Source organism: Sturnira hondurensis, unplaced genomic scaffold (assembly GCF_014824575.4).
Source record: "Sturnira hondurensis isolate 20B ecotype Veracruz unplaced genomic scaffold, ASM1482457v3 Scaffold0008196, whole genome shotgun sequence".
NCBI classification, from domain to species: domain Eukaryota; kingdom Metazoa; phylum Chordata; class Mammalia; order Chiroptera; family Phyllostomidae; genus Sturnira; species Sturnira hondurensis.
In genome coordinates this window covers 13,158,292-13,184,039 of record NW_028080827.1, presented here as the reverse complement: position 1 = coordinate 13,184,039, position 25,748 = coordinate 13,158,292, and the positions used below count along the sequence as shown (strand labels likewise).

The window sequence follows — 25,748 nt, the reverse complement described above, 5'->3', positions numbered from 1 at the left end:
GCAGATCTTTGCATCCGGGTCAGCTGTGCCGCCGCTGCTACAGCTGCAGCCTTGACCGGGGTACTTGGGCCTGGGTTTCCACTGTCCTCCGAGGCGAGCGGGCTCCGCTCGGCGCTACCTTCTGCGACCTGGCCGTCAGCTCCACGTCGCCGGCCTGGCGGGGCGAAGAAGACGAGGGGGCCAAGGCTTCCTCCGGGGTGAGTGAGGCCCGGGAATCCCGGCACGGCGGGTCCCACCTGAGAACAAGCCTAGGGACAGTCGTCTGAGGGGCGCGGGCCCCGGGAGAGCCAGAGAGAGGCAGCCGGGAGCGTTATCCTTTGTAGGGGGCGCCGTAGAACTTGCCCCAGAGGCTCTTCCCGGATCCCCGCCCAGCGTAGGCCCCCGCCCTTGGCTCGGCTCCTGTTTGCAATTGCCATCCTTGACCCCACCACCTGCTTTTCCGTTTGTGGTGGTTGTGTTCCGGATGGAACCTTCTGTGCCCTCTTGCACACACCCCGGTCTGGCTGCGGTGACAGACATGTTGGTCCCCTGTTTATGCCCAGCGTCCGTCCCAGTGCAGAACAAAGACACTTAGTCTTCTAGTGTGCCTCCAAACCTCGGAGAACAAACACGAGAGCGGCATTTGTAATCAAGGCTTTAATAGACCTTCCTGTGTGAAAAGCCGGGTTCCTGCGTGAGTTCAGACATTATCTTGTGCTTAAATACCTAGCAAAAAATGGTTTCGGTTTTCTGGTTGCATCTGATGCCACTGGAGATCTACCAAATCAGCTCATGTTAAATAAAAACTTTATTTGGTTCTATTACGTTACTCTGAAACTTCCCTTGTCTGTCCCAGGTGTTCTTTGAGAGTCCAGCTTTTGTCGTGTTCATCTAGGTAGTCGTGTGTGATTGCATTATAGTGTTGCTTTTTCGTTCTCAGCTTTCTTTATTAGTATCTCTATTTCTCCTAATGCTTAATTTTCTTAATTAAACATATTCTTTCTCTGATATTCTTTAATTCTGCAATTTGTAAGTGATAAGATTCCTCAAAATTAAAACTGAAATTACCCAATGTAGTTACCTGCATACTATTTTCTTTTCTTTTTTTTTAAATTTTATTTATTTATTTTTAGAGGGGAAGGGAAGGAGAGAAGGAGAGAAATAGAAATGTATGGTTGCCTCTCATGAGTCCCCTGCTGGGAACTGGCCTGCAACCCAGGCATGTGCCCTGACTGGGAATCGAACCACGATCGTGTGGTTTGCAGGCCCGCGCTCAATCCACTGAGCTACACCAGCCAGGGCTGCATACTGTTTTCTTAATGATCTTATATGCCTTCTTATTTCATGTTATTTTTCGTTTTCTCTAAACTCTGATTCTTAGTCTGCATAATCTTCTCTGTTGCAGCCTAATATTGTTGGGGTTTAGACAGGAAGTATTACAGGTCCACTTCTGCAAACATGGTACTTGAACTAGACCATCATAAGTCACTAGGCATTACAGCACTTTAGAAGCTAAGTGTAACCAAATCTGGCATTACCGGCTTAGTCTGTATAAAGTTGCCAGTGAATTGGAGACACTGTGCTGCATTGGAAATGTCTAGGTCTGGGTATCAGGATGTAGTTTCATTTGCCTCGTATATAAGATAAAAGAGGATAATAACACCAGTGTTTTATACCAGACAAGATTATTGGTTGCAACATATGAAATGATGAATGTGCATGTGGTTAGTAATTGTGAAAAGCACTCGTTAGGAATGCAATTCTATTCATTCCATCTGGAGTAATGCTGGTAGAAGGAGCAGTGAGCAAGGAAGGCATCCAAGAAAGGAAGTAGTATATTAAGCCAAATCTGATAAATTAATTTTGGCTGGCAGTAGACTGAAAAATATCTTGCGAAGTTTATATCCTATAAAGCAGAATACTAGTATAATATGATGATAATAATATTCCAAAGTTATAATAAGTGTAACTACAACAAAGTGTTAGAGATTAGTTATTAGGCTTTAATCATTTTAGAGGTCTCAGCATGTCCAGTGTGGTCTGCTTATCAATAATTTAATAAATGTGCGTTTTATAGGTGTGATATATTATCCTTTGCTTTATCTTGATGATTTTCAGAAAAGTCAGTACCATTGTAAATTTTCTTCAATTTTATGTTAACATTTCTAATAGAGTATATCATTCCATTCTTTGCTTCAATGGATGTATAATTGACGTAAAACATTAGTTTCAAATGTACCACATGATTTGATATTTGTATACATTGTGAAATGATGACCACAATTAAGTCTAGTTAATATCTATCACCACGCAGTTAATAATAACTTTTTTCTTATGATGAGAACTTTTAAGATCTCTCTTAGCAACTTACAAATATATGACACAGTATTATTATTATTTAAACTTACCATGCTGTATATTATATCCCCAGGACTTATTTTATAATCAAAGTTTGTGCTTTTTGACCCCCTTCATTCATTTTGCCCACTACCCCATCCCCACCCCCTGCCTCACCTTTGGCAATCACCAGTATATTCTCTGTATCTGTGAGCTCAGTTTTGATTTTTTTGTTTTGGGGGGATATTTTTGTTGCTTTTTAGATTCCACAGGTACATGAGGTCATTCATCTTTCTCCATCTATTTCACTTAGCATAATGCCCACATAATCCATCCACGTTGTTGCAAATGGGAAGATCTTCCTTTTAAAAAAAGTTTTTAAGGAACTTTTATACTGTTTTCCACGGTGGCTGCACCACTTTTCATTCGTGCCAATAGTGTGCAAGGGTTCTTTTTTTCTCTGCATCCTCTCCAGTACTTGTTGTTTCTTGTCTTTTTAATGATAGCTACTCTGACAGGTATGAAGTGACATTGTGTCCTTGTTTTCAAGGAAGCAATGACCTGAAAGCATGTAGCATTTTTCCAGGGGTGCTTAGTGATCTTTGTAAAGACATGAGATGATCTAAATTATTTTTCTGTAGTGCTGACAGTGTTGCCAACCTCCTAGAAGAAAGCAAACAATATTTAGGATGAATCCCTTTCACTTAAATGGGGAAGTGAAAAGCTTGCCTGGGCATTTCCTTCTGCCAACTCTAATTGTTTTTGGCATAGATGTGGTTACTGGCACCTATGCCAACAGCATTGTTAAGCTCCATAATGGTCAATATTTAATTTTTGCTTTATATTGCTAAGCTGCATGGGGAAATCCCTTTGTTGTGAAGCTGTGTCAGGAGGAAATCCATTATCTCCCTGATTTTTAACTTCACTAAAATGAACAAGTATTTTGCATTTATCTCCGTGACCTCCATTCATAACTGACATAAGTAGTGATGTGCCACAACCACCACAAGTCTGTTGAAAAATCAGGTTATTTTAACAAAGACGATATTAAAGTGTTATTTCCTCATTTTGATTTACAAAGTCTACGAACAAAAAAAATGGGAAACATCCATAGTTAACATGTAAGTCAGCAATATCCTGGTTTCCTTCAAAGTGCTTGTGCTTATATTGCTTCTTTCTTTCCTGTTTCCTGTTTGTTTCCTATTCTTAGAGCAGCTAATGATAAAGTGCTTCCAAGAACAGTACTCTCTGTATTGTTTCAACTGTTTTTATCTACCTAGTGTACTTTTCTTTGAAAGTTTGTGATGAAATGGTGACTCTTATCTTTATCTTTACTTCTAGGTTTTGTTTAACTGGCTGGTGGGATCTTTCTTTCATAGATTTTATTGATTATGCTATTACAGTTGTCCCATTTATTTTTTTCCCCTCCACTCTGTACCCCACCTCCTACCAGCATGCACCCACCTTAATTCATGTCCATGGCTCATACATTTAAGTTCTTTGGCTTCTCTGTTTCCCATACTATCCTTAACTTCCCCCTGTCCATTTTGTACCTACCATTAATGCTTTTTTTCCCCCTGTATCTTTTCCCCCATTCTGCTCTTCCCCCCCCCCCCACCCCTTGCTGATAACCCTCTATGTGATCTCCATTTCTGTGGTTCTGTTGCTGTTCTAGTTGTTTACTTAGTTTGTTTTTATTTTTTAGGTTCAGTTGTTGATAGTTGTGAGTTTGTTCATTTTACTGTTCACATTTTTTATCATTTTTCCTTAGATAAGTCCCTTTTAACATTTCATATAATAAGGTCTTGGTGGTGATAAACTCCTTTAACTTGACCTTATCTGGGAAGCACTTTATCTGCCCCTCCATTCTAAGTGATAGGTATGCTGTATAGAGTAATTTTGGATGTAGGTCCTTGCCTTTCATGACTCTGAATACTTCTTTCCAGCCCCTTCTTAGCCTGCAAGGTTTGTTTTGTGAAATCAACTGATAGTCTTATGGGAACTACTATATAGGTAACTGTCTCCTTTTCTCTTGCTGCTTTTAAGATTCTCCCCTTATTTTTCATCTTGAGTAATTTAGTTACAATGTGCCTTGGTGTGTGCTTCCTTGAGTCCAAATTTTTTGGGACTCTCTGAGCTTCCTGGAAGTCTGTTTCATTCACTAGATTGGGGAAGTTCTCCATTAGTTTTTCAAATAAGTTTTCACTTCTTGCTCTTCCTCTTCCCGTTCTGACACCCCTATGATTCAGATGTTGGAACATTTAAAGGTGTGCTGAAGGTTCCTAAGCCTCTCCTCATTTTTTTGAATTCTTGTTTCTTCATTCTGTTCTGGTTGAATGTTTATTTCTTTCTTCTGGTCCAGGCTGTTGATCTGAGTCCCAGTTTCCTTCCCATCACTGTTGGTTTCCTGTACATTTTTCTTTATTTCACTTTGCATAGCTTTCACTTCTTCCTTTATTTTGTGACCATACTCAGCCATTTCTGTGAGCATCCTGATTATAGGATGTTTTGAGCTCTGTATCTGATAGATTGACTATTCCTTTATCACTTAGTTCTATTTTGGGAGCTTTGATCTATTCTTTCATTTGGGCCATATCGTTTTGTCTCAGTATACCTGTTACATAGTAAGGGGCAGAGCCTTAAGTATTTGCCAGGGCAGGGCAACCCACTTGGCTACATTATGATGCTATATGTGGGGGTGTGGTCAGAGAGGGAACATTGCTGCTTGCTTGGCATTTGGCTGGCTCTCAGTCACTTCCCTAGCTACCCACAAGCAAATTGGGCCCTTCTGGTGCTGATTCCTGGGTGGATGGGCTTGTGTACATCCTAGGGCTCTGTGGGTCTCTCCAATGAACTCTGCTGTGAGGCTGGGAGTTTCTCCCACAGCCGCAACCCCCACAGGTGTTTACAGCCAGAAGTTTTGAGGCTTTATTTCCTTAGGCTGGAACTCTGGGTTGCATGGTCTGTCTCACTCCCCGGTTGTTCCTCCCGCTTATCTGAACACAAATGTGGGACTGCCTGATCCACCATTTGCTGCTTCGCCGCCCCAGTCCTTTAGCCACCACCTCACCCTGAGTACTTTCTGCCCCAGCTGCCCATCTCTGACCTTCCTACCAGTCTGGATGAGCTTCCATACAGTTCGATTTTCTGGCAGTCCTGGATATTATTTGTTTGCGAATTTACTGTTGTCCTTTTGGTTGTGCAAGGAGGCAAAGTGTATCTGCCTATGCCTCCATCTTGGCCGGGAGTCCTAAGTAGCTTATTTAATTACCCCCAAACTAAATATCCATGTTTATGCACTGTGGTGTGTTAAAGTAATGTGTTAACATTACTTTTATGATATTAAAGTAAACATTGAATGAATGGGCCGAATAGACATTTCTCCCAAGAAGACATACAAATGGCCACAGATAAGAAAAGATGCTCAACTTCACTACTGTTAAGGAAATGCAGGTCAAAACTACAGTGAGATACCACCTCGCGCCTGATAGAATGGCTGTTATCAGCAAGACAATAACAGTTGTTGGAGGGGTTGTGGGGAAAAGGGAACCCTCATTCACTGCTGGTAGAAATGCAAACTGGTACAGTCAATACGAAAAACAGTATGGCGGTTCCTAAAAAAATTAAGAATAGAGTTACCATAAGACACAATAATCCTTCTTTTGGGTATGTAACCCCCAAAATTCAAAAAAACATTTCTTAACAAAATTATATGCACCCCTGTGTTCAGTGCAGCATTAGTCAAAGTAGCCAAGACATGGAGACAAAGCGCCTTTGATAGAGGATTGGATAAAAATGATGTTGTGCATACGTACTAGGGAATACTGCCCAGCCATAAGAAAAGATAAAATACTGTCATTTGCGACAGTGTGGATGGACCTTGAGAATATTATACTGAACAAAATAAGTCACTAAGAAAAAGCTAAAAAATCATATGATTTCATGCATGTAGGATATAAAATTGAAACTCATGAACACAGACAACAGTATGGTGGTTACCAGAGGGAAGGGGGTAATTTAGGGTAAAAGGGACCAAATATATGGTGATGGAAATGATTTGACTTTGGCTGGTGGGCACACAGTGCAGTATACAGATTATGTATCATAGAAATGTATACTTGAAACATATGATCTTGTTAAGCCAGTGTCACCCCCATAAATTTAATTTTTTAAAAATTGAAAAATAAGCCTAAGAGGTTGAGCAAAACATAGGCTTCCTATCCAGTGTCATATCTTACAATTAAATATGTACACATTTTGCTAATATTTACAGGCTTGTTCTTCACCAGACACTGTGCTGGGTGTCAGGAATATAGTGGTAGCAACTTTGAGTTACTGCTTTCGTCTTTGAAATATTAAATATTTTTCTGAGTATGTGGGATATTTTAAAAAGGTACCCAGAACATCCTGATATTTTCTTAACATCCAGTAAAAAGAGACAATATAATAGAAACTTTCTGATTATTGAATTTAGGGAAATATATTAGTTCACTTTAGAGTATCAAATTCAATAAATATTAAAAAAGAAGACATTGAAAAGTGTAGTAAATTAAAATTTTGGAACTCAGTTTTCATCCTTTAGTAACAATGTTTCCATCTCACATGAGCATAATTAGAGTAATAAGTATTGAATGTTTGGGTTTGGGGGCCATAATTTGGGGTTTCTTTGTTTACTAGTACTGAATTTTAAGTAGAAGAATTTAACATGTTAAATTCTGCGTGTTAACATAGGTATCCCTTTTTGTGTATTTTCCTCTCTATAGCAAGGAAGAGTTGCTATCAGAACAACCTATGAAGTGATCATTGAAGATGTATGCTAATTACTTTAAAGCGTAGGCTATATAATAGAAACAGAGACGCTGTGAAATATATCAAGATTATTGTATTTTAAGTGTGTTTTAGTTAATTTTTCAAAATTGCATGGCTCACTGTTTTACCAGAGAATTAAAAGTGCTTTTCTCCTATATATAAATAACTTTTTGAAGCAAATTTGTTGCTGAGAGAAAGACAGAATTTACCATTTTTCCATATTAACAATTGAGTCCTCAAAAATTTAAAGCTTTTGAGGATGTTTGAAGCCTTCCCTTGAGCATAAATAGAAATTCAAACTGGGAAGAGAGCCATCCACTCCTGGCAGAGACATTAATACAGTTCATAGTGTAAAGTCTGACACTTTAGAGAATTCCCAGTGCACCATAATGTTGTTGTTCTAGAACGTGATGTGTTTTCTGTACAACTTTGTGCATCTTTTGTGTATTATAATGACATAGCAGATAAAGCAACTATGTCTTTATTTTAGAAGACTTGTTTAAGTGAATGTGCATGGCTCATACCATTTGTTTTATATGATAAGTATTTTTAAAGTTATTTATACGTGGTGTTAAATCAAGTAGTTTGGAGAGATTTACTATGAAAAGAATCAGTTATTCTCCCCATCCCGTGCTCTTTCTTCTACTGGTGTAAACTACTTTTAACTTTGTTTTTAATACTTCTAGTGATATCTCGTGTTGCTTTCTCAATTAAATACTAAATACTATATGTTTTACTGCTTTTTTAAATAAGTAACTTTAGACGTCTATTGACTTACTCTAATGTAAGTGAACTAAATACTAATTTATACCTCTTGCCCCCTAAAGTTGTCAATTTTTATTGCACTGTTAACCAGTTGATCTTTGTGCCTTCTTAAATAATATGTTTAAATCTCTATTTTTTATTCCGTATTTAAATCTCTATTTCTTATTCCATCAACCAAAACAGTATTCAAGTTCCTCACTTTGTAAAAGGAGGATCTTCGAACCCACATTCTTCTTTGGAAAACTAAAACTAAAATTTATGGCTTAAGTTAAAACATGTAGTTGCATGAACAAAAGTATTCACTAAGTTCAGTTTGTGAATACTTACGCTGAAGTATAGATGAGAAAAACTTGGTATAGGTATGAAGCAAATCAAAATGTAGCATAATTCATTTACTGGACAGTCAGTTACTAGACAGTGGCTCAGGAATTGTGGTTATTGAAACTGTCGGAAAGGAAGTACAAATGACAGCACACCACTTGGCTCTGCTGAATCATGAGACCATAAATGCTGACCACTATAAATGCTGACCACTGTTTCCTAGTGCTCAGTTTCTAGAATCAACCTCTGTCCACAGAAAATGTGTGGATCTAGAGTAGAGAATGTAGTTATTTACTTTTATTCCTTGCCCCTGCCCCCATTTTAAATCACACGCAAAATGAAAAATAAGTTGTTAACTTAATTTTTTCTCTCTCCGCAGGACGTTGGCTCTCTGGATTATCAGGAGCTGGCAGTTGACATTGAGTCCACACTGAGGATGGAAGGTGTGGAACTTAAGGAAGAATGGCAAGACGAAGATTTTCCAGTGTGAGCAGAGCTTTTCAATGAAAACAGATTTAGAACAAACCAAAATTTCTATGTTGTGGTGTCTCCTATTAAGTGACTATTGGGCTTACTTTTCTGCTGTTAAGAAAAAACTTCGTACATAAATAAGCAAGGATTTCCTAGATCATCTGGCCAGCTATCTTGACAGATTGGCATTTTTATTTACAGTTATATTGGCACCAGTTGGGTTGATAGAAAAAGAGCAAAGGCAGATTTCCCCCCAATTTTATTGAGAAATAATTGACATACATCACTCTGAGTTTAAGACATACAGCATGATAGTTAGCAGACCTTATATTTCAGTGATGTTACCATCTCATCACGGTCAGAGAACCATCTGTGCACAGTAGGGTCTCTTCGCAGTTGCAAAGGACTGATGGGGGTGGTGGGTCATTGCCGAGTACTTGATAATAGTAATAATGGAAATATTCATACTCAGAAGAATTGTGGCTATCATTACCATAGTCACATTGTGAGTAACAGTTTAGCTTCCTCATACATTGTATCATGTATCACATTAAATTCATGCATCTAATTTCTGTTTGTTTTATAGGTTTATTTGTTTTATAGTTGTATTTAAGGGCAGTTACATAAGGAAAAGCAGTTTATAAAATACTAAAGGTTAAGAAACACTGCTTTATTCAGTCTTCCACATATTGTTTCTATTAGCTATTTTTAATAGAACTTAGAACTTCAAAAAAATTTTTATGTAATTTATTGATTAAAAAGTGTGTCTGTGCCTTCCAGACCTTTACCAGAAGATGATAGTATTGAAGCAGATATATTAGCTGTAACTGGACCAGAGAGCCAGCCTGGTAAGTACTTGACGCTTTAGTTTCAGTAAAATGATAGACTTTGTACTATTTTTTAACACATTTTATGGTCAATTTTAAAAAATAATACTCAGCTGTTGTACCATCACAGGGAGCCAAAGGATAAGTCAAATGTTGAGGGGGGGGGGCGGATATTTTGTAATACTTTGGAGGATTTGGGAATTTTCTGCACTGTAGGGATAAGAGATCATTTTTAGTGGTCAGAGGTGGCTGGGTGATCTTCCTCTGTGTAAAAAGACATATCCTTGCTGAAGGACATTATCTTGCCATGATGTAGAAGCAGTGGTGATCAGAATCCAGAGTTGCAAATTAGTGCTTTGGGATTGTGTTCAATTAATGTTGTTTTTCCTAAGGATGGAGTGGGCATTTAAGCATTCCTTCTAATACATGTTTCACTTGGTTTACGCATTCCAGGCCCACTAGAAGTTAATGGAAATAAAGTAAAAAAGAAACTAATGGCTCCAGACATTAGCCTGACCCTGGACCCTAGTGACGGCTCTGTGCTGTCAGATGACTTGGATGAAAGTGCAGAGATCGACTTAGATGGCTTAGACACACCGTCGGAGAACAGCAATGAGTTTGAGTGGGAAGGTAAATGTTCTGTTGCTTTTGTCTGACCTTCGTTAATGAATGTTTGTCTTTCTATACACACATATTTTTGTAATGGCACTCTCATAGTAGGGTAATTTTAAAAACTTAAGGTTTGATCATGAAACCAATTAAAAGTAATGATTAAAGGATTTTGTTGAGATATGGTATTATTCTTTATAAAGTTCATGAATTGTTTACTAAATTCTGAAAATCTGATAACACCAAGTATTGTCATGGCTTTCAAATTATTTGTAGTAAATTACACCAGTGGCTTTATTTTTTTTCTTAATTGACCAACACTGTAAAGTTGTGCTTTTTTATTTTCAATATCAAAATGTTGCTTGATAATTATGGCATATTCTTATGTTCAATTCATCAGCAAAAAAAAAAGCTTTGAAGATCTGTGCTAAGAGTGCTTAAGGATTGGCAGAGTGGGAGTTCTAAAGGGAGTTTTTAGGGTGATTTCCTAGCTAGGTTTGCCTGATAGTGCTCCACTCTGTGAACAACCAGCTTGAATCCCTGTGTACTCTAGCCCCCGACTTTCCATAACGCATCATTTGTTACTGGGAATCCAAAAGAATTTGCATGTGTTTTGCTTCGCGTGCTTTCTTTAATTAGTTGTTTATGGTGTCTTTGTATTGTTAATTTTTATATATATATATATTCCATCTTTAAAGGGATTTTTAACTTCAAAGCACTGTTTAGTGCTAAGTACTGTTATCTGCAGTGAAGAGTTAAGATCCTTGATATGCTGTATCTTTTGTTCCTTTTTTCTTCCCTATTTTACTGGTTCAATAAGCAGTCCAGTAATAAGCAATATTTTATAAAGATACTGAAAGTTTTCTGCCTGTGTGTTTTGTCTCTTTCTTTAATGCTGCTGTAGTCATTTCCTGGAAGGATATTTTCCGTTAACAGCTTTATCTTGGAAACAAACAACTAACATGCAGTAGGTCCCCCCTCCCCCCATCTTTTGGTAAGGACTATGATGCTAAAATTTTGAAAATCATTACATCATTAAAAATCAGCTAATACGCAATCTTGAAATATAAATTACACTTAATCATCAGTGCCTATGCTTTGGCTAACATCAATTTAAAATACACTTTTGCATGTATACTTCAAAATATTATCAATAAATTTATGCTTAAAAATTGATCAAATGAGAAATAATTATTGACTAGTTAACCACTTTCTACTGGTATCATATGTTTGGGGAATGATTTATGTGCTCAACAACAACAAAAAATGATTGTCTCCTAGATAACTAAGTAACCTGCAGTGCTGACAACTGTCAAGGACAGTCTTACTATAAACTGAATGGGAGCCCTGGCTGGTGTAGCTCAGTGGATTGAGCGCGGGCCTGCAAACCACACGATCGCGGTTCAATTCCCGGTAGGGGCGCATGCCTGGGTTGCGGGCCAGTCCCCAGCAGGGCACTCGTGAGAGGCAACCATGCATTGATGTTTCTCTCCTTCCCTTCCCCTCTAAAGATAAATAAACAAAATATTTAAAATAAATAAATAGATAAAATAAAATAAAAAATAAACTGAATGGGAAAGGCGTTTTAGGCCAAAATCGTTGTGCTAAGATTTTGGTGGCTGTATGAATTATCTTTCCTGAACTTATGGATATACTTTAAACTGTGATTAGGTGCTTTCTGAATTAGGCAATACAAAAAAAGTTAAAGAATTACGATTTTCAAATATAAAATGACTTCATACCAAGAGCAAGCCTTTCCTTCTGTTATGGAAAAAAGATTTTAAATTCCACAGGAAGTGTAATGAAACATTCTCCAAACATTGTAATTAGATAGCAAAGTGGTTAACATGTAATTTTATTTTTGTGGTATAAATAACCATTTGGGATTCAAAACTTTTTATTTTGGTAGATGATCTTCCAAAACCTAAAACTACTGAAGTGATTAGAAAAGGCTCGATTACCGAATACACAGCAGCAGAGGAAAAAGAAGATGGACGGCGCTGGCGGATGTTCAGAATTGGAGAACAGGACCACAGAGTTGATATGAAGGCGATTGAACCCTATAAAAAGGTTATCAGTCATGGAGGTAGGGATTAGTAAAGATTGTTAAGATTTTTTAATGCAATATCAGAAACCTCAGTTCTCGAAGAAGCTCTCCCTTGAGAAATTACGTAATTTTGAAATCATAGTAAACACTTACTGTGCCATTTTAGAAACATAACAGGTTTGAAGTAAAATGATAAAAACCAGCATTTAAAATCATTAATGCACACACATAGTAAGTTTAAAAGGTCTAAGAATATGCAGTGAAAACTCTCCCTCCCACCCTGTCCCTTGACACTGCCCTCCAAAACTGAGACTTTCTCCCCTATTTTAGCCATTTCTAATTTGTATGCAGTGAAATGTTTTAATCCATTTTTGTAGCATTTGCCCATTTTTTCCAGCTTCACTGAGATATAATTGACATGTAACATTGTATTATAAGTTTGAAGATATATACAGCATGTTGAAATGGTACACTTAAATACTATAGAGTGATTTGTATCATAGCCTTACCTCACCTGCATGAGATCACATAGTCACCATTTTTTTTTTTTGTGATGAGAACATTTAAAATCTACTTTCTTGCCCTGGCCAGTATGGCTCAGTTGGCTGAAGTGTCGTCCTGTGGGCCAAGTAGTTGTAGGTTTGATTCCCGGTCTGAGCACATGCCTAGATTTCAGGTTTGGTCCCTGGTCTGAGCGTGTACAAGAGGAAACCGATCGGTCAGTGTTTCTCTGTCACATCAATATGTGAGGAGTGAGGAGTAAAAAAAAATTTAAAAGAACCTACTTTCTTAGCAACTTTCAAATACATAATTCAAAATTATTAACTGTTGTCAACATGCCGTATATTAGATCTCCCCCAAATATTCATCTTCTGACTGCAGGTTTGTACTCTTTGGCACATCACCCCTTTTCCTTCAGCCTGTAGTAACCACCGTTCTATCTGTTTTTGTTTCTGTGGGTTTGACTTTTTTGGATTCCACATATAAGTGATACCATATTTGTCTTTTTTCTTTCTGACTTTTTATTTCACTTACAAATGTTCTAATCTTAAATGTACTGTTCAACGAGTTTTGACAAATACCCATGTGTAACCATGTATAGCCTACATCCCTGGACAGGCAGAGCATCGTCACTGCTCCAGAAAATTCTCTGTACCCCCTCCCAGGGACCGCCTCTCCAGTAACGACTGTTCTCATGTGTACCCCATGATTAGTTTTGCCTATTTTCAAATTCATGTCATTGGAGTCATGTGGTGTATATTCTTTGGTCTACTTTTGCTCAGCATAATGGTTTTCAGGTTCATCCATGTAGTTATATGCATCCATAATTCATTCCTTTTTCCTGCTTTGTGGTTTTCCATTGCATGAGTAACCCACAATTTGCTTATCCATTCTTCTTTTGGTGGACATGTGAGTTGTTCTAGTTTGAGCTATCACGGTTAAAACTACCATGAACACTCTTGAACAGCAATCTTGTGGATAAAAGTAAAACCTGGTTTTTTAAATGATGGCTCTTAATTTACCTTAATGCCCTGAACAAATATTTCATCTTTACCACAAAGTAGAGAACCAAGGCTTTATCCCTTTTCTTAAGAAATGCACAAGTCAGGAAAAGCTGTGAGATGCAATTATAACTTCCGACAGTGTGGATTGCTATATATAGAAGCTTATTTACCTCGGCTTTGTGTAAATAGAGCCAGAAAATTAGTGGTAGCCAAAATGCAACTCACTCTGTAGAGCTTGTCACATTACCTGAAATCTTCCTGTTTCTGGCAGGGGTCCACCTGGGTTAAGCTGAATGGTTTGTTTCACATAAAATTATTTGCATTTAACTTACTCTCTGCCAAATTTACCCCCCTGCTTATTTCTGTGGTCTTCATTCATCTGAAAGCAAATCACTTGAATGTTTGCAGTTATATTATTCTGCCTAATTTAATCTTATTCAGATGCAAACTAAAGGATAGTCTGGGTCAGGAATCCACAGATGTATTAATTCAGCTAGATCATAGGAAACAGCTTTTGAGATGTACTTCATGGTTTAAACACAGTATTTTTCAGAAATAATACTTACTTTTTCTTACAGGAAAATAACTAGTGCCATCATATCCTGTTGAATTTATCAAAATATGTTTCGTGACTAAGGGATCAAGAAAAGTAGTTAAGATTCTAATGTACTTGGAATGTTCAAACCTTTTCAGTGCATGTTTGTAAGCAATAGAAATGAAAGGTAAAACAAAACTTGTTACTGGGTACATCTTAATATGTAGATTACAATTGAAAAATACACATTTTTAGCACTGCTTTTCTTAGAATTATGTCAGAGGTACATTCTTTTCTTGGGTATTAATACCCTAAAATCTACCACATGCGGAGCAATGTAGAATGTAAAACTCTTTTGAAAGTACCCTCTTTGACTTAAGTTGCATAAGAATGTTTTATGGCAGATAATGTTGTGTCGTATCTGCTTGCATTACATCACTGTATTTGTCTACTTACTCAAATAAGTCTGGCTTCCTGATTGTGCTCGTTAAGTGGGTTTCTGATTTTTATGCCTACCCTTTTCTCTTCAAATTTTAATGTTGTCTTTTTGACAAGAGGGAATTTACAGATCTTTCAAAAAAATACTTTTAGATCCAGAAGTTTGTGGAAAGTAAACCGCATTACTCTTAAGAACCATGTCCTTAACAGATGTCCTCTGAAAAATCTTCAGAGTAAAATCATACTTGTGATTTTATCTTTGGTTTCTTTTCAGGATATTATGGGGATGGATTAAATGCCATTGTTGTGTTTGCTGTCTGTTTTATGCCTGAAAGTGGCCAACCTAACTATAGATACCTGATGGACAATCTCTTTAAGTATGTATATCTTCACAGAAATGTTTGGACAGAATTCTGAGTTAATTAGATGCCCAGTTTGAGGAAGTGAAGGTTAGCTGGGTAAAAATTATAAGTATCCCATTTCTGGTTCTTTTTAAGTACTTATTCTTTGACATTATGAAACTTATCTATTTCCTAACTCAGCAGAAAAAAATGTTATTTTAAAACTGGAAGGGATATTGCAGATTATCTGTTTTAACTTTTTTACATTTGAGAACACAGTACACATTGAGTATAAAGAAATGACTTTTTAATTCTCATAATTATACAGCTAAATTACATTTATCTCCCCAAAAAAACAAATGTAACTAAGCTGACTCAAGTTCTATTGTATTTCCACAAAGTCACTCTATTCCTCAAGTTAGTGCGATTTTTTTAAAGTTTGTTTTGGAAAATTTCAGACATACACAGGTGGAGAACAGCATATTGAATCTGTGTACCAATCACCTACTTCCACAATTACCAATCATCAGTTATCTACAATTTATACTTCCCCCACTATAATTGTGAAGCAAATCCCAGATATCATGTTATTTCATGCATAAACATTTCAACATGTATTTGTAAAAGATAACCATGTTGCCTCAATATAATTAGTTTTATAAGTAAATGGTAAGAACTCTTTTAAAATAATCATTATACCAACTAATTAAGTGTTAAATTTTTCATTGAAGGGGAGAGAAGGGAACTGTAATTTGAATAACCTAGTTTGGTTCTGCAAAACTATATTTAAGGCTTTAATTTGTTTTCTTTTGTTTTTTTAGGTATGTTATTGGCACTTTGGAGCTGTTAGTAGCAGAAAACTACATGATCGTTTATTTAAATGGTGCAACAACTCGGAGAAAAATGCCCAGTCTGGGATGGCTCAGGAAATGCTATCAGCAAATTGATAGAAGGTACTGAAGTACAAGTTGAAAGCTATAGTCTGAACAATTTATATAATGGCCTTATTATTGTACATTATTTTCTGTTGCCACTTAAAAGGTATCATGTACACACTTTCTGTATTACATTTATTAATTTCATAGAAAGTTTCTGTTTTCTCAAGTCAGTATTTTAGAATGTTATAAAAGAAATTAGTTTTGGTAATAGAACTTTATTTTTCCTTATTTATACAGATTGAATATTTTCCTATAATTTAAATTTTGGGAAAGGATGGAGAATTTAGTACCTTTTCTATTTTATTACATTCTGAGTTTTGCCTAATTTATAATGTTAACATATTTTATGTTAAGGTGCTTGTCTAGCTGTAATCCTTCTTTGGAATGAGTTCTAGAAATGCATTCTCCTGGGTGTTAGTCATCCATGCTAATGTAAGGAACTTTGATCCTCTCATTGGTTTGATTTGACCATAATTAATTCAAACTAGTTTAATCCATTCAGACCCTTAATAGGTTTCTCTTCATACCTAACCATGACATGAGCTAGTTCTTGTGATTTAAAAAAAAAACAAACTTCTTAACAATCAGTTTGAGTGTGAAATATCTGTGATAAAACAGTTATTTGGTCATTTTAAGTTGTCTGAAATAATGCCTTTAATTTTTAATAAAAATTTTAGATTTTGTAAGAATGCACAAGATCTAATTTATGCTGCCTGTTACTATGGTGATTTCCACTGCCAACTTTCATGGTGTTGAAAAAATTAATACCAGTTTCCTCTCAGTCCTGAAAAATGTAAACAGTTGACAGAGTCCTAAAGACAAGTGAACGTATGTTAGGAGACATTTTAACAAAAGACTATACATAAATTTAGCCAAGTGAAGTAAAGTTCGTTTCATAGCAGTAGGAGGGAACATCAGAATTCAAGAGTTTTGTTTTTTATCTTTGAAGGAAGATCACATCTAAATGAGAACTCTTGGGTGAGGGATTTTCAAGTAATTTTTATATAAAGTTCCATGTACTCATTAATGTATTAACCTTTAGCGTTAGGATTTCTAGAGCTTTTTAAAATTTTCTTCCTTTTTCAACTCTAGGTTACGGAAAAACCTAAAATCTCTAATTATTGTACATCCCTCCTGGTTTATCAGAACACTTCTGGCTGTTACAAGACCATTTATTAGGTAATTTTCTGAATGCCACTGACTTTATGAAAAAGCAGAAACACAGACTCCTTGTATGAATTTCTTATCAGTTCTGTTGGTCAGAAATATTGAGGTAATTATTTTTATTTTCTTCCATAGCTCAAAATTCAGCCAAAAAATTAGATACGTCTTTAATTTGGCAGAACTAGCGGAACTTGTCCCCATGGAATATGTTGGCATACCAGAGTGCATAAAACAGTATGTTTTGTCTTATTTCTTTAATTTCATTGGGTCTTTATATTTTGATTGCAGGGGGTAAATATTTTTAATACTCATTTTTTCTTACTTCATATATTATTCTTTGTAACTTCTCTTGTTTTTATAACAAAGGAAAAGGAGAAAAAGCCATTTTCTAGCACCTTCCCCATAAGTTTTCTCTAGTCAGTTGAAGAAATAGGAATAATTATTTCTGGTTGTGACTTAATTTATATTTGTAAAGACTGGTTACAGTCTAAGAGATGATTTCCTGATTGGTCAGTGCTAAAGAACATTCTCCAGACTTGAACATGCTGCTCTCCTAATTTGAGTAATTGGAGTAATTTGATTAAAAGCTTATCACGACACTAAATAATATTACTAGAAAAATAAAATATTATTTAGATCAGCACAGCCTTAAAACTTTCAACTGACGGGAATTTACTCTGTTTACCAAATTCCCTTCTATCTAAATTTTAAAAGGGCTTTATAGAGGCTTTTAACATAAATACTTGAGTATCGTGGTGCTATAATGTAAAAAGGTTTTTTTTGTTTTGGGTTTTGTTTTTTTTTTAGAGGGGTGGTTATTCTGAGATTTTAGTCTGCTTAATGTATCAAAGCCAGATTTTTTAAGTCAGTTTTGATTTTCTGCGTTACTCTATGAAATACTTTTAGTTTTTTTGCCTGCAAACTTAAATAATTTCATTTCAGTGCATTTTTAGTATTATTGTGTTGATAACATGTGTATTTACTGAAATAACTCTTCCCTACCAAGGTATGAAGAAGAAAAGTTAAAAAAGAAACAAAAAAGGTATATGCACACCTTGACTGGGTTGCATCTAGACTAGTCCATTTGCACTGCACAGACTAACTCTTCCTACCGGTTGGTTAGCTTGTAGACAAAGACAATGGCATTTCTAAATATAAATATACCCCAGAACCCAAGTGCAGAGTGAATCCAAAGTACCCAATGCTGGACGCGGCTTGGATTTACTCTGTTTCAACACTGCATATGATGCCAATTAGGAATCAAAGGCCACAGTCCACCCCCCCTCCTTTTTGGTATAAATACTGATGGTAAAACAGAGAAATTACTAAGAATACTATTTAAAAAATTAATTACTTTTAAGACTTCGTCTTTTTTGCCATATTTTTAAAATCCATAACTTGTGCTTTTCAACTATTTGTGCGCTTTTTAAAGAAATTATTTTATTTCCCTGGGGTTGATGGTTATATTTAAAATGCCCATATTCTTTGGCTAACCAACATTGATTTCCTGTACGCTTAAATGGCCTGCTAACCAGTCAAATTCTACATGTGACAAAATTCCTAAAAGTTCAGTGTACCATTTAATAGTTAAACACTCTGCTTTCCATCTTATATTTAATTTTGAATAATTCTGCTTTGAGCATAACACTATTATCTATTAATACTTTGGCATAGAAGATGAAAGGCAAGGATATAAAACAGTTACATTTTACATAGTAATTTTTTAAAGCGTAGGATTTGAATCTAACTTGTTAACGGACTTTTAAAATATTGACAATTAAATAAGCATTATAGTTTAATACAATCTTTCCTAAGAGGTAGGGTGACCGATTTATATGTAGTTATCATTTTGACCATTCTTAAGGAACCAATTATAAATAACTGGAATTGGAACATTCTTAACTTTGGACATATTTTGTCTCTTTTGATGAGCAAGAATTCAGTTGACCAGGTGAGAAACTAATAGCTTTATCTTTCTGTGTGACCCTTTACAACTTAACAAACATTTTAACAGAGACATGGACAGTGATTTCTAGATCTTGCTAATTTCTCATTCCTTTCTAGGCATTGGTGTGCATTTGCCAGAAAAGTGGCTGAAATTAAAAATATCTGTAATTGTAGAATATTTTGAAGCCAGCTGCTTCATGGATTTCAAAATGAATTGCTTTTTGTTAATGAAATCTGCTGTACTCTGCCTTTTTTGCAAAGTTTTTAGCATTAACTCTTAATTTAGGTATCAGGAAAAAAGTAGAACTATACTTTTTATATAAATGTATTGTTTGAAACCTACCACTATTATTATTTTTTTATCTTTTTTCTTTTGTTTAACCTTAATTAGAATCATTACATATATCTTTCAAGCAAAAACTTCTTAGTTTTTGTACAAAGTTTAGCCTTAAAAAATAATAAATCCTTGTTAGCTTGAAAATGATAACATTCAAGTTTTAAAAGTAAGGGGGTATGTTTTTCATAACCCAAAGTTAACAGGCTACATGTGGGGAAGCTTACTTAAGGTGACATCTCTGTGATAAGTACTCATGAGAAGGGAGTATAAAACTGAATGTTGGAAGTACAGTCATGCATCACTTATTGATGGGATAAGTTCTGAGAAATGTGTGGCTAGGCTGTTGCATCATTGTGCGAACACCTGAAGAGTGCACTTACACAAATCTGGATGGTACAGCCTGTACATACCTGGGCAGTGTGGTACAGCCTGTTACTCCTAGGCTGTAAACCTGTACAGCATATAGCTGTACTGATACTATACATACTATAGGAAGTTGTAACAGTGGTAAATGTTTGTTTAATCTAAACAGAAAAGTTACAATGAAAATATGTTGTAAAAGATAAAAATGATACACCTTATAGGACACTTACTGTGACTGGAGCTTGGAAGATGGAAGCTGCTCTGAGTGAATCAGTGTGAGTCGTGAGTGAATGTGAAGGCCTAGGACGTTACTGTACCGCACTGCGCTGTGACATTGTCACTAGGTGATAGGAATTTTAGCTCCATTGTAATCTTGTGGGGCCGTCATGGTATATGAAGTCCATTGTTGACATCATTACCTGGCACAGGACTGCAAGGGGCATTTTACTGTATCACTTAACAAAATCATTTTTGAGAGAACTTTTTCTTGCCACTCTCTCACAGTTAGACCCGTGCCCCAGCTGTGCTACAGTGCGCCGTTTCAGTATGCCCACTGTGATTTACACTTTAAAGTTTATGTGCACTTGTATGTGTTTTATAGTTTTTAAAGAAGCAACAGTTACATTTCTTGTCAGTGTCCTCTTGACTTTAAAAATTATCTTTCCTTGTTTGGGAAGTGTTTGGTAACCTTTTTACTATGTCTGCTTCTTGGCACAGCTTCGTTTTTAACAGAATAATGTTCTATGCTAAAAATAATCATTACTTTTAAGAAGAAAATTATTCAGTTGCTAGTGTTTGATTATCTGTATTATTTTTCATTAAACAGAGTTGATCAAGAGCTTAATGGAAAACAAGATGAACCAAAAAGTGAACAGTAAGATTGGCATCTAGCCCAAACAAGACTGAAGAATGTACTGATGAAGCAATGCTCTTTTCTGCATTTATAATGCATTTATTGGCAATGATTTTTATGTAACCTGTTAAAAAATTGACTTGACTTTTTCTCAGTGGACTTTTGTATAAGGGATTGTTCACTGCTGTATTGGTTTGCAAATCTCTTGAATTTAGCTCTTACTAGCTAATTGTATTATAATCATTTTATATTTTGTATTGCTAAAAGCAGAGAACCACACTTTATATAAAGCGGTTTTTGCATTTGTTTATTGAACAATGCATCTTCAGTAAAATATTTATATGCCTAATTGGTAAAGGAAAGAGATAATATATATTTTTACGTTCTGAGCAATATTTTTTATGTATACCTGTCTTGTAGAAGAATGTACAGGTAAATAAGAGTATGATTTTGTAAAGTGCTTGTTGGAGTTTTTGTATTTTGTAAATGGTTATCTACATTTCCTGGCTAACTTAAAAATCAAAGTGTCTCATAAGGTGAGGGACAGTTCAACTGGTTGTCATGAAAAGCCAAAGGTCATGTACATAATCTAAGTAGGCTAGTATCATCCTAGCCTTTTTTTTATCACTTACAATATATTTTTCCTTAATTCAGAAGCACAAATAAAAGTGCATTGCACACTTTTTTTTTAACTTAAGGTTAAAAAGCCAGTTGTAGAACTAGAGAATTTAAGAGGCTAAGAATTAAGGTATATAAGAATATATGTATATGTGGGACATTTTATCCTCTGGCCAAAAGTCAAACCTTTATAAAAAATCTTTGATTTGTTCACTAATGTGAAATAAGCTGTGTCCAGGGTATCACTCCCCTGAAGTTATGTGAGTGCATTGTACCATTTGGGGAATGGGTTGAGTTGTTCACTGTCATCACTTTTCTGTAGAAAACAGGAGCTGCTTTATTAAGTGCTCTCAATATGGGCACTTTACCAAAATACTCGCCTATCAGTTATTTGAACTTGATAGGTGTTTGACCTAGTCAGATATGGTGCGTTATTTTCTAGATCTTAGAGCATCATTGTAATGTACTATTTTGGGTGACACATTTGATACAGCATATAAACTCCTTGTTTAATTTAATAAGTACCTCAACTCTACATTGAAATAAATCGTACTTATGCCCCCAAACAAATAAATTTACCTACACAATCATCCTAAGAGAACAGATTGGTCCAATATTATGTCATATACTTGTGTGACTCATACACATTTGGTAAACTTTGTACCCTGCTATTTGACAGTTACACCACATTCCAGCCCTTCTTATAAGGTAGTTTACAAAAGAGTGTCCTGGAAGAGCAAAATTAAAGTGAATGAGAGCTAAGCTTTTAAGATTTATTCTATCCTGGACTGAAGAAGACACATGTGGCTTTTAGCATTGCCATTTTTAGTGTAAAGTTTCTGCTATATAAGAGAATTTTTCTTTACTTTCTGTCTTCTTCAATCATAAACTTGGCATGCTGACTTAAGTCCTGACTTAAGTCCAGGGGCTGAGGATGAGATGCTCCTCAGCCCCTCCTGACTTCACTTGGGTCCAGCTGTACGCAGATCCTGAACTGGTGTCATAGTGAATAAATTCCAAACCGCTGTTGCTTGCTCAAACGTTAGAAACACTGTGTACTGAAACAGTAAATTAACAATAACTTAGGCATCCCTTCCAACCTCACCATATGAGGGATGTGAATGAGTGAATTAAATAAGAATTTAATCGTAATTAGAGTCTGTATTTGTGGTGCACTTTAAGTAGCGTTTTATCTAAGTCTTCATCTTGCTCCGTTAGCTAAGCTTTATTAAATGGGTGGTTTTGCTCCACATCAAGTACCCAGTTCTTCGATTTCAGCACTTTGTGTGTTTATTTACTTTTCCTTTTGCAAGCATTGTTCCTAACTACAGATACAACTTGTTTCAAAAAATGGCAGGTTTTTCTAAATTTTTTTAGTAGTAGAATTAGTCTCTCTTCCATTAGAACATTAAAATGCAGAGGGAACAGTGCTACCAGTGGATGTAACGGAAGACTCACAGGGTACCTGCTCTAACCTACACCTTAACGGAACCTGCTATAGGGACGTGCCCCGTAGTGAATGTTACATAGTTACAAGATTTAAGGTCATAACTAGTAGGGTAGAAGAAAGCATTTATTTAGTTTGTTATTTGTAGTTCTGTGACATTTCCCCTGATACCATTCGATTTTAATTTTCCACTACAGATTGAGGTCAAAATACATGTATTTCCATTATCTTTCTGCTGGGGTCATCAATTTAACTTAACTGGTTTAATTTGATGCACCTTTCACTTTTGTTTGTTATACTTGGGCTCTGTGTGCCTCTTTTTAGTCAGTACTTTCTCAAATAAAGTTATTTGTGTTGTGCTTGGTTATACATGTTCCTAAGGAGCACCAAGGAAAGATGCTAAATTGACCCCCTAGTTTAAGCTTAATAGTCTGTAATGGGGCTGGGTCGGGGGTGCAGATAATAAAGAAATATGACTCTAAAGTAGCGAGTAGCAGGTAGTTGGAAAGGAAGATAACAAAACAAGGAACTGAGAAAACTAGAGGGGTAAAGAGTTAGCTGTTATCTAAGATGCCATTAAATGTGCCCCTGCTACATTAAATACTGTGCGTGGGAGCTGTTGGTACCATTTCTTGTATCCAGCAGGGAAACCTACAGGCTACATGCAGAATATATGAAGGGGGGAAAGGCTGATAATACCTATAATGAGAATTCATATTCTCCTCTGCTCTTTGTCTCTTCACGTGGAAGCAAGCTTGAACAGATGGCAATTATAGTGCACAAATTAAAGTTTAGGACTAGGTTTTTTCATACTTCAGCGTTGGTAAATATTAATGTAGTCTTCCAAAAATAGACATCACTATTTAGTAACTGAATACTGAAATTTGCTGATTTGCAAGTGTATTTTAGCAGCTAGAATTTCTTCAACTGCAATTCCAGAATTTAAAAAGGTAAGGGATCTGGTTTCTGATAGAGACTTTGTAAATGACTGTATAGCAGTACTGTTTGGCTGTTTTTATGTGAGTGCTCAGGGAATCTGAAAGTGTGTAATGCAAGAAGTAGCTTTTTAGATTTTTTTCAGTTGATAGATAAATTAGCATTAGTATATATCAAGTAGAACAGGCCAGTTTTCTGATGAGACTGGTAGGCAAGATTGTATATAATGTGACAACGGCTTCATCTTTCCTTTTCCTGTGTTATGTGTGAAAAATTGCTAACATTGCTCAATCAGAGGGGCAGAGGGGTTAGGCTAAAAATAGAGATTTCTACCCCATTGTATTTTCACACCTATGTTTTTCCTGTCATATTTAGAATTTTGCAAAATGAATCACAAATCTCAGAAGGATGGGATGGGTAGAGGAATTAATATTCTTACACGTTAGGCCAAGTATTCTGTTAGAATTTATCTTGTCATAGAAAACAGGAATTGTGTAATTTAAGTCACTGTGAGAGAGTGACTTAAACTTGAATTTAAAGAATTTAAACTTGCATAGGAAAGTCAGCAGGTTAGGGAAGTGGGAGATATCTACTCAGTGTTCTTAGTTCAGAAGAATTAACCCACAGAGCTTTTCACTCCTTTCTTCCTGTCCCAGGATTCTGAGCGAATTAGAATCAGACCAATGGTGAGGCCCTGGTGTAACTTTCCTTTAAAGTTCTAAGTGGTAACTGAAATAAGATGATGTGGTGAACAGTAAGGACCGACACTAACATTTGAACAGAACTGTTACTTTGTTGTAACTGTATATGATAGATCTACTTTTTATATTTTGAGAACTATAAAAAGCTATGAAAAGTTCACATTAAGCACTTAACAGATCAAACACCAGATGAAAATCAAGGTTTAATGCTTTCAGATTAATAAAGAATTATATTAAGTAAGCTGTTTGCTTCTGATTCTGTCTTAATAAGACTATATAAGAAGACATTTGCAGTTTCGAAATTTTGTTTCCATATTCAGTGTGGCTAAGGAGGAACTTAGAAAATAATACTAACTAGGTATACCACTGCACTTTTTGTATACAGGCTTTCTAAAATTATGTCCCTTAAATGGTTTGTTTCTTTACATACACCTAGCTAGTAAATATTGATGGTATTCACGGCCATTGACTTGCACAGCCCTTGGGGCAATGTTCAAATAGAACACAATTCTGAGTTTGTTCGATACTATCACACTTTGATAAATATTTCAAAAATTCAAATATTTTCTTACTATTGGTTCATATGTTGCCATTAGACAAAATTAATGTACTGTGATCATTACTACTATTGAGATGCTGTTGCCTCATTTAGTGCTTTTATTTTACAGTGTGAGAAATTCAGTTCTGATGAGTGTGTATGCAAGATGTTTATGTGGTCCCTGTAAGAAATCCTAGAGTTGGTCTTGATTTACTACATGTAATATTTTATTTTCCTTTGACTTGTTAGGAACACAGTAACTTGTGTCCTGATCTGTTGCACATCATATTTTTGCAACGTTAATGAATTTAAATAAATTCATTGTAAAGTTTGTTTTTGTCTCATTTTATCACATTTTTTTCTTCCATTATGCTACTGAGTTTTTGCACTGAGTTACCTTGTCTTTCAAATATAGATCTTAACTCTTGATTCTCTGTTTATAATCTGGCAGAGGAGTGAAGAGTTCACCTTTTAATTTTAACATCTTGTTTTTGTTTTTTAAATAAATTCCCAGATTTTATTAAAATTCTTTAAGCCTTTTTTTAAAAAGATATTATGTATTTTTAGGGAGAGGGAGAGAAACATCAATGTGTGGTTGCCTCTCACACACCCCCTATTGGGTCCCTGGCCCACAACCCAGGCATGTGCTCTGACTGGGAATCAAACCAGCGACCTTTTGATTGGCAGGCTGGCATTCAATCCACTGAGTAACACCAACCAGGAAGATCTTTTATAAATAACGATAAGATGCATCTCAAGTGGGATTCTATAGTGAAAAAGAATTTCTTTAAATACTTGCTATAATCTTAGGTGTGCAGCATAGTGATTAGACAATCATGTTTTACAAAGTGTTTCCCCATTAAACATTGTCTTAAGTAAAATCAAGCTTTATGTTACATAGTTGAGAATTATTTTAGTTAGT

The 25,748-nt window shown here is 35.8% G+C and overlaps 1 protein-coding gene across 3 annotated transcripts; it reads left to right on the top strand.

Annotated features, from left to right (window-relative positions):
* BNIP2 (BCL2 interacting protein 2) lies at positions 1-25,157 on the top strand. Of its 3 annotated transcripts, XM_037054016.1 has the most exons (11): positions 1-197; positions 8,591-8,697; positions 9,463-9,530; positions 9,963-10,139; positions 12,028-12,204; positions 14,918-15,020; positions 15,806-15,937; positions 17,015-17,101; positions 17,222-17,320; positions 18,093-18,128; positions 20,560-25,157. In XM_037054016.1, exons 2-11 carry the CDS (start codon positions 8,648-8,650, stop codon positions 20,609-20,611), a joined length of 981 nt encoding a protein of 326 aa, XP_036909911.1. In that variant the 5' UTR covers positions 1-197; positions 8,591-8,647; the 3' UTR covers positions 20,612-25,157. The 3 variants fall into 3 exon arrangements, with proteins under 3 accessions (XP_036909911.1, XP_036909912.1, XP_036909913.1); XM_037054017.1 differs by lacking the exon at positions 18,093-18,128; XM_037054018.1 differs by lacking the exons at positions 17,222-17,320; positions 18,093-18,128.
* The last annotated feature ends 591 nt before the right edge of the window (positions 25,158-25,748 follow it).

Bases quoted from the DNA above. Each gene is read 5' to 3' on its own strand.
- BNIP2 (XM_037054016.1), top strand. From the start codon at position 8,648: ATGGAAGGTGTGGAACTTAAGGAAGAATGGCAAGACGAAGATTTTCCA. The intron at 17,102-17,221 runs GTAATTTTCTGA...TTTCTTCCATAG, and splicing joins GTTACAAGACCATTTATTAG to CTCAAAATTCAGCCAAAAAA. The intron at 17,321-18,092 runs GTATGTTTTGTC...TTCCCTACCAAG, and splicing joins ATACCAGAGTGCATAAAACA to GTATGAAGAAGAAAAGTTAA.